This window comes from Pipra filicauda, unplaced genomic scaffold, assembly GCF_003945595.2.
Source record: "Pipra filicauda isolate LSUMZ 115617 unplaced genomic scaffold, ASM394559v2 scaffold91_size2508729_pilon, whole genome shotgun sequence".
Lineage (NCBI taxonomy): Eukaryota > Metazoa > Chordata > Aves > Passeriformes > Pipridae > Pipra > Pipra filicauda.
The window spans coordinates 2,178,377-2,197,480 of NW_024105109.1; the positions used below are offsets into that span (position 1 = coordinate 2,178,377).

The 19,104-nt window shown below is 39.9% G+C and overlaps 1 protein-coding gene across 3 annotated transcripts in view; it reads right to left on the reverse strand.

The window, feature by feature from the left end:
• Positions 1–11,733, reverse strand: part of CAPN7 (calpain 7) — a 34,193-nt gene extending 22,460 nt beyond the window's left edge. For 2 of the 3 annotated variants that reach the window (XM_039391225.1, XM_027733309.2), the window contains exons 1-7: positions 11,540–11,733; positions 7,281–7,389; positions 5,464–5,621; positions 3,103–3,170; positions 1,836–2,036; positions 1,358–1,444; positions 341–467 (exon numbers count right to left, since the gene is read on the reverse strand). In XM_039391225.1, the coding sequence (XP_039247159.1) occupies positions 341–467; positions 1,358–1,444; positions 1,836–2,036; positions 3,103–3,170; positions 5,464–5,621; positions 7,281–7,389; positions 11,540–11,641 (852 nt within the window). In that variant the 5' untranslated portion in view covers positions 11,642–11,733. Of the gene's footprint in view, positions 1–340; positions 468–1,357; positions 1,445–1,835; positions 2,037–3,102; positions 3,171–5,422; positions 5,622–7,280; positions 7,390–11,539 lie in introns of those variants that run through there. The other variant, XM_027733312.2, reaches the window with a different exon arrangement.
• Between the last annotated feature and the right edge of the window lie 7,371 nt (positions 11,734–19,104).

Consider the following 19,104-nt stretch of genomic DNA (forward strand, 5'->3'; position numbering starts at 1 on the left):
ATAGGCCACTGCTTCCCATCAAATAAAAATTTAAAGATCTTGCTCATTATTTTTCCCATGCACTAAATGAAGTGAGCGATTTCCTGCAGAGTACGCCTTGCCTTTTTCATACTACCCTTACCACTATCTCTAGAAAACAGGATTTTCAGCTGGAATTCAAATTCTAATTTTCACTGTCACTGCTAACACCTGTTTATTCTTGTGGACAGAAAACTTATGGAATTTATTTATTTATTTAATCTCATGAGGGCCAAGGAATGAACTCTCACATTTGGGGATTCCTTTTTGAACAAGAAAGTTCCCTGGGAGCAGCACACATTTCTCTTTAGGAACAATTTACCTGCTTTATGCTGAAACTTGATACAGTGTAGATCATGGTAGGATTATTTGTTATGTCATCTGGTCGCACCCATTTGGCAAACATTGCTTTCTGTTTGGGGGATAATGGTAACTTCCCGCATTTATCACTAGATTTAAAAGAGAAAAAAAAGTAGAAATAAGTCAGTAGCAGTTTAGAAAAGCTTTTCATGGTTTGACCAATCCTATGTACGTCTGATAGATTGTGTACAGAATAATTGTGTACAGAACAATTAAAAAGCTGTAAAACAATTTCAAAGGACATCACTTCTAAGTGTGTGATTTTTAGAGGAAAAAAAAAAATGAAATAAAACCCAGGAGTTTCCTTCATAAAAGACTGAACAGAAGGGAATTCCAAAAAGCCACCTACACCAGTAGAAACTCAAATTCTGCACTTTATTTGAATATGATGAACCTAATAATAAAAACTTTCTTTAGTTTTGAAAATTGAGGCTTGTTTGATTGATACGCCTTTAGCAAAAAATTGGGAAAAAAACCAAACCAAAATAAAAAACCAACCCCAAGTGTCTTTGTCTGTTATGGCTATGCAATCTTGACATATTATTATTGCTCATGAATGAAGGTCTAGCAGTTACATATCACTCTTCCTCGGAATAGTCCTTTACAGAGGAAACGGCTACCACCCTCAGTTTACAGGTAACTGATGCAAAGGGAGCTAAACTCTGTGTGGAGCAGAATCAGATAATGGGACCAAGTTGCCAGCCCAGCCCAATATTCCAAAAAGTCAAATATAATGTTGTCCTTATAGGCCTGAAGGCACAACTGCAAAAGCACTATACAGCAAGGTCAGCCTACAATGAAGTCTTAAGTTCAGAATGGAAGAAGGAAGTGGTAGTATTTAAGTATCTCTGTCTGAATTATGATTAAAACCCTACCTTACCAATTTTAATCTCCTAAAAAGAAAACACAGAAATACCAAATATGGGAAAGTTTTGAAAATAAAAACAAAAGTGAAGTTCAGAAATTGAACCATACTTACGAAAAAGGCATAGGGAAAGCAAAACGTTCCCTCAGATCGACACTCATGAAAGGTACATATTCAATGCCATTAATTTTTGAAGTCTTCCTGAAAGTCATAACAAAAAAAATATAGTTACAAACCTATCTATCATCTTTCAAAGACTAAGTTCCAAAAGGTAATAGCAACAAAATCAGTTTTTAAAAGCTAACAAAACAGTGCTTCTGAAAACTAGACAACTGCCACTTGAAATCGATGTATTTGATAGTTTTAAAAATTCAAAATTTAGGCTAAAGGTTTTATGGATTATTTGTAGCTTATTCCACCTATAATAAAAATTTAAGCAAAAGGAACTGGATGCAACAGAAGCCACAGTCCTACAAAATATTATGCAACCTCAATTTCCAGTGCAGTTGCTTAATCTATGAAAACACCTCTGTACTTTGGCTTCTCAGAGCCAGATCTCTCATGAACTCATTTTGGAAAATCTTCAACTTACCTGAGCACTTCAATCTCCTCTGCAGTGTATCTCTGACCTTGAGGTTCACTAGCTTGTACTGCTCTGATTGTCTGTGGTTTATCATTTAAAGAAAAATCAGGTCCCAATGGGAAGAACGTTCTCACTGGCTGATTTGGTTTAGCTGCAGTTGACTTTTCTTTCTGAGATGACTTTGACATAGATTCCTTCAGTGCCTCTGCTCTAAAGCAAATAAAAATGCATTTTACTTACAACAATGATAAAAACATACTTATGGTTCAATTACTCATTTTCTTGGTTCATGTTCCCACATATATTACATGGAAAGAACAAATGCCCAATTTGTTCACCACTTTCCCTAAAAAAAACCCAAAATCTATTTCTGATGCTGGTACTTTACTTTCCTGTCCTTGAATCAATTAAAAGATAGCATTTCCAACTCACATAAGCTGCTTTTTACGCTAATAGGAGAATTTGTGTAAGTGTTCATTATCTGGAATCTCAAAACAAGATCACCGAAACACAGAGAGAGAAAACTGATTTGCACCCTCTTATACCTTCCAGATTTATTTTGTCTAGCAGCTACAATAGCAGTAAAAACCCACAGGCATTCTCACAACCCAGCATTTCAACTGCTTGAAGACTGTGTATTCGGGAGCCATATTTTGTTGTTGCTGCATTAAGCTGGTGGATGGTCACACACATGCAAAATACTGGTTTCTTTCTGAACACAGACCAAGCAGTGCTAAAAACCAGCTTATACTGAAACTTTGCCCGACATAGGCCATGATTCACCATCAAAGAGCTGATTTTAGAAGAGGTACCTTGAACTTATACTTGGGTAAATTGTTTCAGACAGACACTTTATTACACATATACCATGCAATTAGATTGCTATTGTCAAGATAAGTGTTTCCCAGTTTCCAAGCCGTCTTCCTTATGAAGGGACAGGGACAGTGACACCTTAACTTCATGCTGGCTTCAATTCAGCATTTTTATAGAAGCTCTGACATATATCTCTGAATACTGAAGTAGTGCATTTGTTCAAGCATATACGCAGCCCTTTCCTAATTCTGCATGTCCTTTCCTAATTCTGCAAGATTCCCAGAGGGTTGGCACAACAGCTGCTACATTCAGCAGTGTAGCAGCTGGCAGCTAGCTCCAAGGAGAAGTCTATGGGAGCCTGGTCTACCCAGAAACCATACAGACATGCAAGACTGAGAACACAACTCAGAGGGTGCACTTAGACCTGACAGCAAGTATATTTACTAACATTAGCAGTACTCACCTATCCAGCGCTTGTCGAGCCAGCTGTTTCAGTTTGGACTGGAGGCCTGCTTCTGAAGTTTCAGTAGCCTGAAGTACAAAATAAAAGCAAGAAAAAACAAAGCTACACATTGAAAGAAACCCAGCATGTTTTAAAAGCTCAGATTGTCATAATTCTAGATTACACTGAAGAGTAACTAGCTATTTTTTCCAATTCTATTTTTAAATGAGCAAATATGTGGGGCTCGTAGGGTTTTTGCTGTTCTTTTTTTTAAATCTCATCATAAAAACCATATGAAGTACGTAAATATCATTTTGCTGTTCTAGTGAAATGTTCATAAAATGGAAGTGATGTTTAAAATTTTTCAGTATGGGAAACATAACATACAGAAAAAAAATTGCCAGAAGAATTAACTGTATTAAAACACTATGGGCAGAAAGAACACAAAACCAAATGTAACATACACTACTGAGCTTGGATGTGTTCTCATTCTTTTCCCCAAATGAGTAAAAAATAATCAGGGTAACTTAGGAAAAAAAAATACATTTTTGAATGTTTAGTTTCATAAAATACAAACTAACAAGACAGATGTGCAAGAACAACATTTTTAACTTGCAATCAAAGGCATAAAATAAACTATGACAGGGCAACAAAACAGGTATCAAGAGTGCTAACTTCTGTTCCCAGTTGGGAGGTCAGCTATGACAGTTTACACTTTCCTTTTCCTTACAAGTGAAGTATGGCTTCTGCTGCTAAACAATCTGCAAGAGGCACAACACGACATGTGGCTTCTCCTGTGACACCCACAAGTGTGACAGGTTTCAGGTTCTAGCTCTGTAGCTTGACCAGGTCAGCCAGGTCAACTGAGGATACAAAAAGCAAGCTACTTTCACCCCAGGAAAAAAAACGAGAAGCACCCTCTACAAGCTACTAACTTCATTTGCAAATAAATTACACACTGGAGTTCCTGGTTAAAAAAGATTCTGAAAGATGTACGAAGGTAAGCAATGGAGATGGAACACCAGCACAGTCATCTAGGAATCAGCCACAGAAGAGGAGGAATGGCTGCTCTCTGAGTACTTTAAGGGTAAGGAAGAAACAAATTTCTCCACCAGCATATTCTAAGGAGAAAAACAGAAGTAAAGCTTCAAGATAGCAGAGTTCCTTCAATCTTCTTTCATCCTGGGAAGAAGAAGGTACTTTTGGGTCACCCCAAGGGACAAAGCTTACCATCATGTCAACAAAATAATATGCTAAAAGAAACTTCAGCAGTATCTTGTACCTCATGAAGTACCCAATGTTATATATGCATATATATATGCAGTTCTTAATAAAAATATGTTCTTTCAGACATGAAAAATACATGTACAAAATACGTACTTTCAGACTAACTTCAGTAATATTTTCATGCACTGACACAACAGAAGGAGGAACACAGCAGAGGAAAAACAGTACACTGCTGCAGCAGATGTTATGTAATAGACTGAAAATGTTCTGCTCCAACAGCTCAAGTCAAAAAACTAGAGCAGTTCTACTAACTCTTGATCTGGTTACACTGCATCACCAGGGGTTTTTAGCCTAGGTATAACCTGTTTACAGAATTCAGAGAAAAGAACTTACTCTAGCATGTAGCAACAGTAACATACCACTCTCAACAACCCACGTATATTTTTACATTATAAAAAGGGAAAAGAAGGGAAAAAGAAAAACAGACTTGGTGGAGTTACATTATGATGGTGAGCTCTTCTTATAATGAGTTAGTTAAGGCAACTGGACTTAGGGGAAAAAAGCAGTACCTGTAATTATATTCTTCATCATTTACATAATGGCCAATTTGTCCTTATTAATTTCAGTGTGAATTGAATTCACTCATAACAGCTTTAATGTTGAGCAATCAACTACTATTTTTACTAGTTTTGGCATCAGTAGACTATTACATCTTCAGAAAGTGTCACACACAAAAATTTCACTTAAATTACTTCCTTTAATGTAGTCAGAAAGTAATACAGCTGACACATTAGCAAGTCATCTTCAGTTTTAACAGTTTTTAATTTGGTTTAGCGCTGTATTTGCTCCAGGGCAAAAATTAACATGAAAAACGTTCCAGAATATTTCTAGTTTTTAGTATGATCCAGTTCAGAAAAAAAAACCACACAGAAATCACAAGACCCCAAAAATTTACAGTGCTGTATAGCAACACAACACAGGCTGGAAGAAATGCTAAAAAAAAAAAACAGTGGGGAAAAAAAAGATTAAAAAGTAGTTTTTAGAAATACAGGTACTCCATTTCCAAGCCAGCCTTTAAGAGTCAGTCACTTGTGTAAGTTGAAGAATTTCTTACCATCACATAATTCCACCAAGTTAACCTGTAGCTTAACATACTGTTTTCAAACAGAGTTCCACGGCTTCTGTGTACAACTCTATAGCTTCTTCTGCATTGCCTTTATCATCTTCATCAAAAGCCTGTGTAACTAGGAAGTGAGCACGCTCCAAGTCCAACTGTTGTTTTGACTTCAGAGGGTCTGTTTTCTGTGACTGAACTAAACGAAAAAGAAAGTATTTAGCTTTCTTCAGCAGCAGACATGTAAAAACATCCTTAACATGGTATGGAAACACTAGCAACCCTAATCAGATGAGTAATAACTATTTCTTGTCTGGAAACTAATCTTTCTAGACTTCGCTAAAAACATCTAGGCAAGGACCACCCCCTCCCTGAAGCAGAGATACGCTCTCAGGATATTTCAGATGTCAAATAATGTAAATAAAGTCTCTTTCATACTACACTGAGAACAAGTATGTTTATGTCAAATATTGCATCATTTGTGAAAACACATCACCTAACAAAACATACGAGTTCCTTAGGTGCCCACTTCATTTAATACCTTTATTAATGACCTGAAGGAGAAGGCAGAGTGCACCTTCACCAAGGCTGCAGACCCCACCAAACCAATTCATTCAAGCACACAGCTGTGTGAATGAACACAGCTGTTCAAATGGACACAGACAAGCTAAAGTAACAGGCTGCCAAGAACCTCAGGACAAATGCTATGCCCTGTGCTTGGGACAGACTAACACCCTGCAGGGTATAGGTCCATGAAGGAGGGTCTGGGGGACAAGTGGATGAACCTGAGCCAGCAGGACCCCAGCAGCAATGAAGGCTAACAGCATCCCGGGCTGCATCATCAGGAGCACAGCCAGGAGATTTGGGGGTGGGGAAACGATTGGCACCCTCTACTCAGCACTCAGCAGACTGTCTGGAATGCTGCATCCCACCTTGGGTCCCCAGTGAGGTTGAGGCTGGAGGACTTCGCCTTTAGAAAAGCTGAGGAAGCACAGCTTGTCCAGCCAGGAGGAGAGACGGCTTTGGGGGGACCTAATAGCAACTTGCCATTAGTTGCGAGGTTGTCAAAAAAGAGCCTGAATCCATTTTCTTCACTGCAGTGTGAAGAAAGGGAATGAGAGTCAGTGGCTATGGACTGAAACAGGGGAGAATACAACTAGATATATATATAAAAAAATAATCACTAGAAATACAATTGCACCCTGGAACGGGGGCTCAGGGGCACCAGGAAATTTCTGTCCTTAGGTGTTTTTAGGACCTGACTGAACCTAAGCAACTTGGTCCAAAAATCAATGTCTACCCTGCTTTCAGCTGGACATAGGCCTTCCAAAGTCCCTTTCTGGCCAAGTGATTCTATGATTCTAATTGAGAATTGCAGGTGTGCAAAAATTTAAGGATTTAGTCTAAGCAGAAACATTGAAATCAGATCAAACAAGGAAACTCTTATGAGAGCAAAGAGCTCCTTTGCCCTCTCAACATTAGTAATTATATATAAATATCAGAACCCACTTGCTTCAAATCCATCTAACCTCATATGTGTGTTTTGATTTGTTCCTAATCAATTTTTATTGCTATATTTAATTACTTTCTCATGTTTTCTCTGCAGATGAGATTCCTCAGAATATTTAAAAGCAAAGAATACCCACACCCAAGTCCTTAGGTAGTTCAGTCTCCACTTAATTTCTGATGTATCAGAATTCAAAGCACTGATACGCTTATTTGTGGTTCTTCACAAAGGACAAGAAAATTAGAATAATGAAAAACAGAGCAAACACCATTGATATGTATTTCACAGCAGCAAACAACTTCCTAATTAAACCTCTGCTTAAATTAATTGAGTGGAAAGCTCCTTACCCACCTGCTGAATGGAGAGCTTGAACTCTCTCCAAGTACTCATTTATTTTTTCTTGAATATTTTCCAAGTTTGACCCAGCCATCCCAGCATAAATCAAGGCTTGTGCGGCTTCCTGCAGACAGAAGAATTTGAGACAAAGTTAATGTTTGCTGCCTAGAAAATTACTTTCCATAAACAGAGGGCCTACAACAGCCTTGAGTTGCATGAAAGCAAACCCTTACATCTTCAAAAAGACTCAGCGGCTGAAGGGAAATTCTGCTGGAAAGAAAAAGTTTCAAGTTATAAATTAGATCACGTTCAATTTCTCACATCTGGAAAAACCTATAAGACTATAAAAATATTTAGAAGTTCTGTAAGACAAGATTTTAGGCCTGTCTGTAAAGTATCGTATGAAATTAGGAGATTTTAAGTAAAACTTTCCAAGCATGCATTGAAACCAGTTTGGTTTTAAAGCCATGGATTTAAGATTAGGAAAAACATTAGCTACGCAAGTTATTTGCATTTAATCTGATAATAACGATAAAAGCTTTTCAAAATCAGATGCAAAGAATTTTGGGGGATTTTTAGTATTACTCAGATAAAGCTATGAAATGTGGAAAGTCTATAAATTTGAGGTTTCCTACCTTCTCAAACTTGTTTTTTCAAATATTTGCACGTACACAAAAATACTGGATGCAAGTCTACTTCCAGAAGGGAGCATAGGCCTCCAGCTCAGAAGCACAGTATGCTACCCACATTAAGGCTTGTCCCATACTGTACAAATCTATTAAGAAAAAAGACCTTCAGTTGCATAAGCTGTCTATCCATTCACTAAATTTATGAAAAACATGTAAGGTTTGGCAGGGCTGCAAGAAATAGCCAGGCCTGACACAGTCTCAGAACCACATGGGGAATCCACACTTGTCACCCACAAAAATGAGGACAAAAACCTTATTTTGTCCTCATTATTGGCATGGGGAAAAAACCCACAACATTCTTGTGGCAGTGCTCATCTTCTCTGCAGCACAAGAGGAGAGGAGGTGGTCGTATAGCAGGCAGGCTGGTACCGTAGAAAGCAAAATAGTAACTAGAGAGCTGCTTCACAAAGATAATGCTCAGAGAGGCTGCTCTGCACAGGGCAAGCACAGAACCACAGCAAACGAGCCCCTCGTGTGCTTTATGGCCATTGTTTCTGTTAAGCTTTGCAGTTTGCTCCCCTACTCATCTGCCCAGTTTGCCCAAGCTTAAAACTGATCCTGACATAGCCTGTACTTGTTATCAGGATGAATTTTCACTAAGAAGCATCACAGAACCAAGTACCACATACTCCCTGTCAGCATCCACAGCCACAGCACGGTAAACTGAAGGTCCATTTATATGTAGCAATTAACTACCATTAAGGTCTAGCACACAACTATTCTTCGGAGGGGGAAAAAATGCACTACAGCTACCTGCTCAAAGGATAAATATATTTGTCTGTGACATATGACAAGTACAGATTGACAAATCAGGTGCTCTATCATAAAGGCGTGTTGTCTATATACGATGCCAAGAACAAACGTGGATTTTCAAACCAGTGCTGCAAAATCAACGTATAACTGATGTTGGTTCTGTACCTTCAGGAACAACTGTTTTGCCTGGTTTTAAGAGGTAAACATAATGAAAACAGTCTTTTATAAATTAAGCCTCCAAAGGACTAAAGAAGTTGACCTGCAGAGCCAGCCCGCCAGCTGTTTCCAGTGACCAGATGGACATGCAATTCAGAGTTAGCATTTATGATCTCTTCACTATCATTATTGTTCTTTGTCATGAGTAGTGTGCCACAGCCACACTAAGCTAACTACTCATTGTCAGTCTGCAAGATGCTAACTGCTGGTCAACATTCAAACTTAGCAACAGCCTTTAGCAGCTTTGCAGAGGTCATTGGGTATCCAAAAATGATCTTGACATTTCTGCAGAGCACCATTAGCAAGCTGCCCTAGGCTGGTTCAGATGCAGCCCTCCTCTAGGGATCTATCAAAGTTAAGTGGCAGCAGGAAGTGAACAGCACTTGCAAGCCATAGAAATTCCATTCAGACTGGTCTGTTTCGCTGTTGTCTATGGACAACAACTGTAGCATTTTCCATGTTTCATCCTTAAGGTCACTTTCTCGCAGAAGCCAGTTCAACATCTAGGCTTTCCCACATGCTTAGTAGTTGCATCAGCGGGCTCTGAACTGCTTAAATCAGTTGATAAGAAAGTTAGCGATGGGCCAGAGCTTACTTGCATTGTCCAAAAAGAAAAGCATGAAGGGTCCCAAAATACTAGATGATATTTTCTAACTACTTTTGTTAGTAATCTAATATGGCAATGATTCTTCAGGCAATATCCAGAAAGCCAAACCTATCTCAGCTGAAATATACATAAAGAATTCTGCTTTAATAGTATCTGCTGAGTTTGCTCTCGCTCCTGATCACAATAGGATTGAACACCAACACCTTTGCATATAATCTGACACAAGCATCAATATCTAGTGTTGGATTGCCAAGAGGCACCTGTCTGAACAGCAGAAACCTTACCTGCAGTTGTGATTCAAAGCTATAACAGGGTCAAATCTGTGACTGTGCTGCTCTCTGGCACAGCTTTTGCACGCCAGAAAACACTACCCAGGTTACACTCTTTGTCATGTGTAAGCTTCAAGTGCACCAAGATTGCTAGGAAGGCGTTTTTGCACTTAGCAAGAACACTACCCATATGCAGCAACTGAAAAAGATTTTCCACACACTGTTCAAAAGCATACGAGGGTGATTACTTGCACAAAGAGATGTTTTTATTATGTAGAGCAGTGAATAATTTCTTTCAGATATATGCAGAAATATATGGTACTGAAGCAATACTGTGCATGGATATCAGACCATGCACACACGCTGCTGCTGGTAAGTACAGAGTTTATCAGTGTTATTATGGGTAACTATAACTTTTGCATACATACGCTTTACATATATAAACTTAACTCACACTACATTAACAACCAGGCTAAAAAAAAAAAAGATACTTCCCTTCCTATCCCTTCACATTTACACGCACAGGCCACCATAATAATAATATTATGCTTTTTAAATATTTCATAGACACCTAACACTCATGAAGCAAAAGGCCAGCTACCAAGCCTTTAGCAAGTTAATGGAAAAGAATTACTTTGGCAGAGTAACGGAATTTGCGGAACGATTAATGTGACAAGGATAAACATAGCCTTAAAAAAAAATCCCTCCTTGCAGGTGAGAAGTAAAGCCAGTGGGATATGGAACTTTAATGTAACTATGCAAAACATAAACCCAAAAAAATGAGACAACTTACACAGGTGAAAAATACGTAACAGTTGCACAAGATTTACTAAATACCAGTAGTAAGTCTATAGATATTGAGCAAGACACTGAATCAACCTCATTACACCCTTGGTTACACCAACCTGAAGCTGTACTTAAATAATAAAATCTGGTCCCTAATGGAAAGAATATTCATACGTGGTTAAAAACACATCACTGACAGCATATGAAGCTGTCTTACTGCTGAGCATCTTGTACTTCACCATAGACTTTTTTTTTTTTGATGACCAATTGTACAATAGAGTTGTTTCCAGCTGCACACTCAAGAGCAGCAGCATTGCCGACTTGTGGTTCTCCAAAATGCCCAGCGCTACATCTCCAGCATAAAACTGATCAGCCTTTCCGGCCTGGCGGGGGTGGGGGAGAGGCCAGGAACGAAAGCGTAGAAGTAGCGAGGCAGAGACGTTTTTAGGTTACGACGAAGCTTCCGAGAAGCACCGAGGGGGCTGTGCTTCCAGTAGCTGGAAGAAACGCCGGCACCCGCTTATCCAGCACAGCACCTGCGGTGCCACCCCTAAACAGCAGCGCAGGGGCAGCGCTCGTTCCCACCTAAAAACCAGACGCAGGGAAAAGGCATTTCGCAACCCGCCCTGAGGGACGCGGCTCCTTCGGAGACTGACGGACAAACTTTGGAGGCGCACGGCCGGCCTTCCGCTCTCCTCCCGGCGGGCACCGCCTCGCCTTCCCCGGGCCGAGCGGGCCGTCCCCGGGCACACACCCCGGGATGACCCAGCGCGCCCTCCCCGCCGGCAGGACCGGGCCGGGCCGCGCCGGGCCGCGCCGGCCGCCCCTCCCTCCCTGCCCCGGCCCTCCGCTGGCTGGGGGGAAGTGCGAACCCTCCGGTAGCTCCGGAGCATCAGCGCGGTGAGGGGACGAGGACGCTGGCGCCCCGAGGGATGCGGCCCCCACCCGCCGTACCTTGTAGTAGAAGACCGCTTCCTGATAGCGCCCGCTCTGGTCCCGCTGCACCGCCAGCTGCGCGAACTTCACCGCGTCCAGCTCCAGCGTGGTGGCGTCCATGGTCGGTGCCCTCCCGGTGCCACCACCGGCGGCAGCGGCGGCAGCGCCTCTCCAAGCCCACCCTGTCCCCGCCGGCAACTCCCCGCCCGCCCGGCTGCTTCCCCCGCCCCCCTGACCCCGCCGCGCCCGCAGGACGCGCCTCCATGTCTGGTTACGCCCCCCCGCGCATCTGGCCACGCCCAGCCGCTCTGACAGCTGCTTTGGCCACGCCCACCGTCCCCCGGCCACGCCCACCCACCCTGGCAGCGGCCGCCCGCCCGGGGCTGCACTGCGCGTGCTCCGGCGCGCGGGGCTGGGTGGGGCTCGCGGGTGCCGTGGGGGGCGGGTGGGGGACGGGAGGGAGTCGGTGTGTGAGGGCCGGAGGTGCGTGAGGGGCGATGTAGCGCTTAGTGCCGTGGTCTAGTAACCACCCCGGTAGTGGATCAGGGGGTGGACTTGATGATCTCAGAGGTCCTTTCCAAGCCGGCTGACTCACTCTATGATTCTATGATTCTATGACTCACATAATCACAGAATCAATTAGGTTGGAAAAGACCTCTGAGATCATCGAGTCCGACCTATGACCGAACACCACCATGTAAACTAGACCGTGGCACTAAGTGCCATATCCAGTCTTTCTTTAAACACCTCTAAGGACGGTGACTCCACCACCTCCCTGGGCAGACCATTCCAGTGTCTAACCAGCCTTTCTGTGAAGAAATTCTTCCTTATGTCCAATCTAAACCTCCCTTGGTGCAGCTTAAGACTATGCCCTTTTGTTACTTGGGAGAAGAGACTGACTCCCACCTCACTACAACCTCCTTTCAGGTTGTTCTAGAGAGCAATAAGGTCACCCCTGAGTCTTCTTTTCTCTGCAATAAACAAGCCCAGCTCCCTCAGCAGCTCCTCATAGACTTGTGCTCCAGACACTTCACCCGCTTCATTGCCCTTCTCTGGACTCACCCCAATACCTCAATGTGCTTCCTGAATTGAGGGGCCTGGAACTGAACACAGTACTTTAGGTGTGGCCTCACTGGTGCCAAATGCAGGGGAAAAATCACTTCCCTAAATTGCTCCCCATCCCACCTCTCCCATGGTTGTCAGCCACGGGCAAGGGGAGGAGGCACAGCCCAAGGTGCCTTTGCAGTGTTTTAAAAACAGAGTGGGGTTTTTTTCATTGACTTTTTGATGGAGGTACTCATGGTTAGCTCTTGAAGCTGGGTTTTCTAGCCTTAAAGAGAACACTTTCAGTGTGTAACCAGTTCAGCTTTTTGTTCATGCTTTCAGAATTTCTCCTTAATCTGGGGGGTGGGATACTTGAGGACTGGGGTCCTTCCACAAGGAGCCAGATGGCAAAGACAAGGGCAAATGGGAACAAGTTTTACAGCAGAGGTTTCATCTTGACATAAGAAAAAAAGTGTTGATAGTAAGATCAACTGTTCATTGAAAGAACCTCCCCAGGACATGATAGAATTCCCATTGCTGGAGGTTTTCAAGAATGCTTAGACAGGGTGCTAGATAATCTCTTTTTCCCCCAGAAGGTTGGACCAGGGAATCTTTCAAGGTCCCTTCTAACTTGGGCAATTCCGTGATTCTGTGGGCATTTATTTCTGCCTGAAAATACAGCTTATTGCAAGGCATTGTTTTCACCTTATGTGCCTTCCTTCTTAACCTCATCTAATGCTTGCTTTCTTATCTCCCTTGCCTGCCTTTTGCAGTCGATATTCTCTGAGAAGATCAGAGTTCTATATGTTGTCTTAATCTAATTCCCTCCAGCTCCTGCCTTTTTGCAGAGGCAATATGAGATGAAGAAATTCAGGTCTCTGTTTCTGTGTCATACTCCTTTACTACTAACGAGACAGAATCAGCTCATTCTCATTTGTCGTTCCTCTTTGAGACATTTTCATCACTCTTTTCCTTTTGTCTCCTTTAATGCTATAACTTACCATCTCCCAGCTCCTCTTCCTGCCTCCTGATTTTGATTCTTGCTTCTCTCCTTCTTCTTCTCCTCATTTTCCCAAATATGGTGTAGGGGTAGACATTTGCATGTTGATGATGCTTTGTACCTAAATTTTGCTTATGGTCATACCTATTTTCATTTGACTACAACCAAAGCTTTTAATGCTTTTTAATGGTTTTTTAATGCTTTTAATGTTTTTTCCCAGGCATTAAAAAAACAAAGATCCAAAACTTTGATATAATCTATTCTGTGAATTCCCCCATGGTTACTTTCACTCTCGTGCCAATATTGAGTCAGAACAGGAGTCACTCCAGTCCTGTATTCCTCTGACTGGAGTGTAGTTGATGCTTGTTGAAAGAGTACAAGAATAGGTCAAATTTATAGTATTTTGTCTCAGCTTCCTGTAGCCTAGGTTGAACTCACATCATTGCTTCTGATACTACTTGCTGGGCTTATTTTCAATTAATTAGTCTAATTGTTGCTTTAGCACATTTTGATTTTGGCATTCAAAACACTTTGTGGGAATGTTTAAATTTGTTGTGTGAAATAACATTCCCTTTAAAAAAAGCCCCCAAACAATAAACCAACCCTATCCCTTTTCTCAGTGTAATTTTTTATCTCCCCTGCTTATAAAAAATTATGATAACATCTCACACACCTTTTATTTTGCCCATAATTTTGTGTTCTTTGCTATCTCTTTCTTCCGTTCCTTCTTTCATCATACATTTAATCTCTTTTCAATATCCTCTATGTTTTCTTCTATATGGAGTGACCAGAATGGTGTGCAGTATTACAGTTGTATCATTAATTTTGTATCCCGGCGTGCTGTTTTCTTCTGTTTCATAATTTTTCCTAACACTTGTATTTGCCTTTTTAACCACTGCTGAGCATTTACTGAAGTTCTGAGCACTCTCCAGAATGACTCAGCTTTCCTGGGAAAGGATAGACAGTTCAGCATCTGCCATTATGTACCTAATGTGCAGTTTTCCCCCTGTGATTTAGCAGCATTTAATTTCACAGGCTGTTTACTACATACACAGGAGAGATCCCTGCACAACTTTCTGTAGTAGGCTTTCACAAACCAGAGTATTTGTTAGAAGTATAAATCTGGTCCTTTGAGGAGATAGTGAGGTGCAGTTTTAACATGCTGATGGGATAAGACTATCAGGTGGACGTCAGACAGCTTTTACGGCTGCCTCAGCTGTGTGGAGCAGGAAGTGATACTGAAGTGTCATGGTTCTATTCTGCCTTTGATTCAACTCTAAGTCTTATAGCTCAGCTTGACCGAAGGTAACCAAAACTGTCACTGTCCTTCCTTTACACGTGAAAAAATGCACCCATCAATACGAAAATGAGAAAGAGGCTGCCCCTTCGTCTATGATGACAACATTTTACCAATTATATTTGACTACAGTCCCACTTCCATTTATCCAAAAGAATAAGATTGATATCTGGAATCCGTCGTGTAGAGGATGAAAATATGACCACAGTTCACGAACAAGCAGGAAAGACTCTTTGCTAAGATTTGCATCTCTGACTGTGTCAGAGCACACCTGGGTGAAACCAAGCTAATTAACAGTGAAGTTAAGCTTAGTGAAAAGCTGAATTTGTTAGTTTGGTTTGAATTGTTAACTTGGCTTAATAATCATTGGCTAACCTTAATATATTTAGCGCTAATGCAGGAAGTATATTTATCAATGGCTATTCCAAATCTTTATTTCTGTTGCTTCAATAAACCACACCGGTTGTGACTTTGTGATTGTGAAAGTTCTTATCGAACATGATTAGACTTGTAGTGCTACGTTGGTTATAATCAGAAATTCAGCCTAGCTGCACCCAGCCCCTCTGATCTCTGAGGACTAGCTGGAATGCAAGGGGGGTTAGTTTCTGCCAAATTTCATACTCTAATGCAGCACTGTCATACCTCTTCTCCCTATTATTTCTTGCCATTTCTAGGTAACTTCTGAGTTTTTACAGTAGTTGACCACTTTGTTCGAAAACAGAAGTTGGATATGCTGTATTTAAGTTCCGTAGAGGCCTCCCCTTTAACACTTTAAGAACTGGCATCCCATGCATTTTACCAATGATTTCATTTTCCTCTACTTGTTAGAGAAGGGCACTGTGTCGGAATCTCTAAGTGCCCCTTTATTGAACTGCCTTCCAAATTTTCACTTTCTTATGAAAGACATAAGAGATTATCCTTTTACAAGTTGCTTACCAAAACTTCTACATGAAATGGTGTTCATATTCTGACCCTGTTGCTTAGCCAGGACAGTGTTATCTCATTGCTTCCATGGACTGTATTATTTCATGTTGAGTCAGACTATAGGTAATCTCTTTCTATTTTTAGTTCCAAGTAGAGCAAAATATGATAGTTGTCACTACTGTAAAATAAATAATAAAACTAATCACTGTATTGGCCTCCCTCCCTTCATGTAATTTTTATTATTTCAGTCATTTAAGTATGTCGACTAATCTTTTTATTCTACATTAAAAAGTTCTATCTTTGTGTTTTCCCTTTTGATTCAGTACAGTAAGTGCCAGGTAAAATTATTTTAGACATATGATGGTTAATATTTTAAAGACTGGGACAGACCTTAGATTTAGAGCATGCACTGAAGTGACAAGAAGCTAAGGAAGGTAAAGTGTGTTACTAAACAGTGACTGCTATTTGTTCAGAACATCATTGAAAATCAATACCTGTTTCATCAATAACTTGTTGGACGTGTACGCACAATTGTTAAATGAATTCTGCAAAACTTTAGAGAAATGTTGCCTATATTTTTCAGCTACGTAGGAGAAACTCCTTGTATCTATATTTGTGGGTCTACTTTGGTTGGACTGTTCCAGAGCAAATCTGCGTTAACAGATGATTGGAGTCTGTGTATATTCTCTAGTGCATAAAATGTTTTCTTGAACAGACTAACTGATCTTGGCTCATTTTTCTGTGAAGTACCACCAATTTATTGTTACGTAGGGTACCTAAGTATTGTATTTTCAGGGCTGAACCCTTACGTATAGAGTATGTGGAACTCTTTTTGCTAGAAAATTAAATTTTCCTTGATTGAGGACTTCTGAATATGAATCCAGACCCCTGATTGCTTCTGATGCTGCTTAATGGTATGAAATTAAGAAGGCAGGTAAAGCACAGCTGAAAATAAAGCCTTAAAGTTTGTATATAGTATTTTAATTTTTCATATGCTAGAAATACCTTCTATAAATAGGACTTTGAATATATGAAACTACTTGAAAAAAAGAATCAATTATATTATACCACTAGATGTCCATCTACAGTTAGATTGAAGCTAGAAGTTTTTACATGGTTAAAGGAACAGAAATTGAACAAATACATTTTTAGTTTGGCTCTGGTTTAGCTACAAGTGTGGTTGAATTTGCTTTGGTTAATTTTGGTTTTGAAGTTTTCTTGACTCAGTCACAGAGATTTAGATTTGTTTTTTGCAGTCTAAACTGGTCAGAAATTTTGGGTCCTGCTGCTCCCCAAGCACTAAAGAAATAGCAGTATGAAATATAAAATCATGTAACTGTAGATTCTGTAGATTTTTTTTATTAAGTAGCACAATTTCAGCAGAGATTATTGCAGTTCTCTAAAATTTCTTTAACTAGTTTCATACAAAAAGTAATACAATTTTCTAAAAGTAAAGATTTCTTCCTTACACTTTCAAAACAGTGGTTCTCAACTTTATGGGCTGTAACATGTGGCATTTGTTTAGAAACAAACAGTTATGGTGATAGGAACTGTGATCCTAACTATGGAAAGAGGGAAGAAAAAGGAGAAATATATCTTGATAACAACAATATTCTTCACCTTTGTAGTTAGTGAACGCACTTCTTTTGGGAATTGCATCTGCAGATTCTTTCTTCTGACTGTGTTGACTGGGAAGAGAAGCCTAATAATGAAATAAAAGTTTATATAAAATAAGTTTGAGTGAAAGGCACCAATGACACTATGAATTAGGGCATTAACTAAGAGATCTCCACATGCTATTTACGCATATATATATATATATATATAATTATTTATATAAATCAAAGTTTTATGCAATCTTGTATATAAAAAAATATGCAGTGAACTATGGCAGGATGGTGTTTTTCAGTTTACTCAAAGTATTATTGGGTTGCTGACTCTTAGAAGTTAGTCATCAGAGAATTGTAGAAAATGTTAAATTCTGACACTATTGCAGTGTTCTCCCCTTTACTTAGATTTCAAAGATTAATTCTGTGGTTTTATAAGGAGTCTACAAAACTTGGTTTTGGTTTAAGAAAAAATGCAGACTATCAACCAGGATAACCAAAGCCAGAACCTTTGTTGTGCTTTGTAAATGAGCTAATATAAAGATACTATGGAATGTGGGAGGAAGAGGAATACAAGTTTTGTTCAAGCCTCATACACATGAGCTGCGATGTGTTAAGACTTCATGAGCATATTAAACTGAGGTGGCATTTTGAGTCTGTTGAATGACTTTGCCAGGGACAAGATTTCCCTTTTTAGGGACTGATGGGAGAAACTAATATAACTGTGTTTGATAATCAAAGGTCTAGCTGGCATCATTAGTGCCAAAATAAATTGTTAAACACTATTATCTCTCTTAAGTGCGACATGACACGTGTGATAGCAATAGAGTCAGTACAATATAAAGGTGAAATGTGATTCCTATGTTTTCTTTCACTTATTTATGCTGACATGGAACTAGAAAGGTTACTCTGTTGTGCACTAAAAGGTATCTAGCACGCTGGTCAGTATGCTCTTTGTAATTTAGTTCAGTTTCTTGCCATGAGCTCTCTCCTCTGCCTTTCCTTCTTTTATCACAATCACTGCCTACTTTTCAATGCTAATTTTCTCTGTTCAGTAAATAGATTGCTGTAGACATGTATGTAAAACATTGTCATAATAAAAACTAGGTTGTCACTTAACAGTAATTCTTTCCCTCCTGTGTGCTGCATTATACCAAGGAAAAGCTCTGGAGCAAATTAACACCTGGGCACTGACAATTTCTTGCTGTTAATATCTCAGGTTACTCCTCAAAACTGCTCAAGGTAATTAAAATAATTAATAATAATAATAATAATAATAGTTAATTTTCTCAATTTGAAGGACAGAAAGGTTCTAAAATAGATGCCCAAATGTATCTCTCTCATCTGTTGAAAAACATTTCTGTAAAGAAAACAGTATTCTTTACAGGATAGCAAATTTTTACAGGAAGCAACTTCTAAAGGGTTAATATTGGCTGATTTTTTTTTCCTTTTTGAAGAAAAATTAAAATTCAGACTCTATGCATTGGGCAGGAGGGACCTTTTTTTAAAGTGTTCTTTTGGTGCTATTTATTTTCTCATTTTCAATGAAGGCATTTTAATTAGCATGAATAATGTTATTTGCAAGAAACTTGAATTTAATCAAGCAAGTCTTTTACTGAAAACAGCTTGTTATACTGTCAGATTTGTACTCCCAGGGAATTAAAAATTTAAAACACATTCCTCATTGTGATGGGGTGACTTCGGCTAGCAG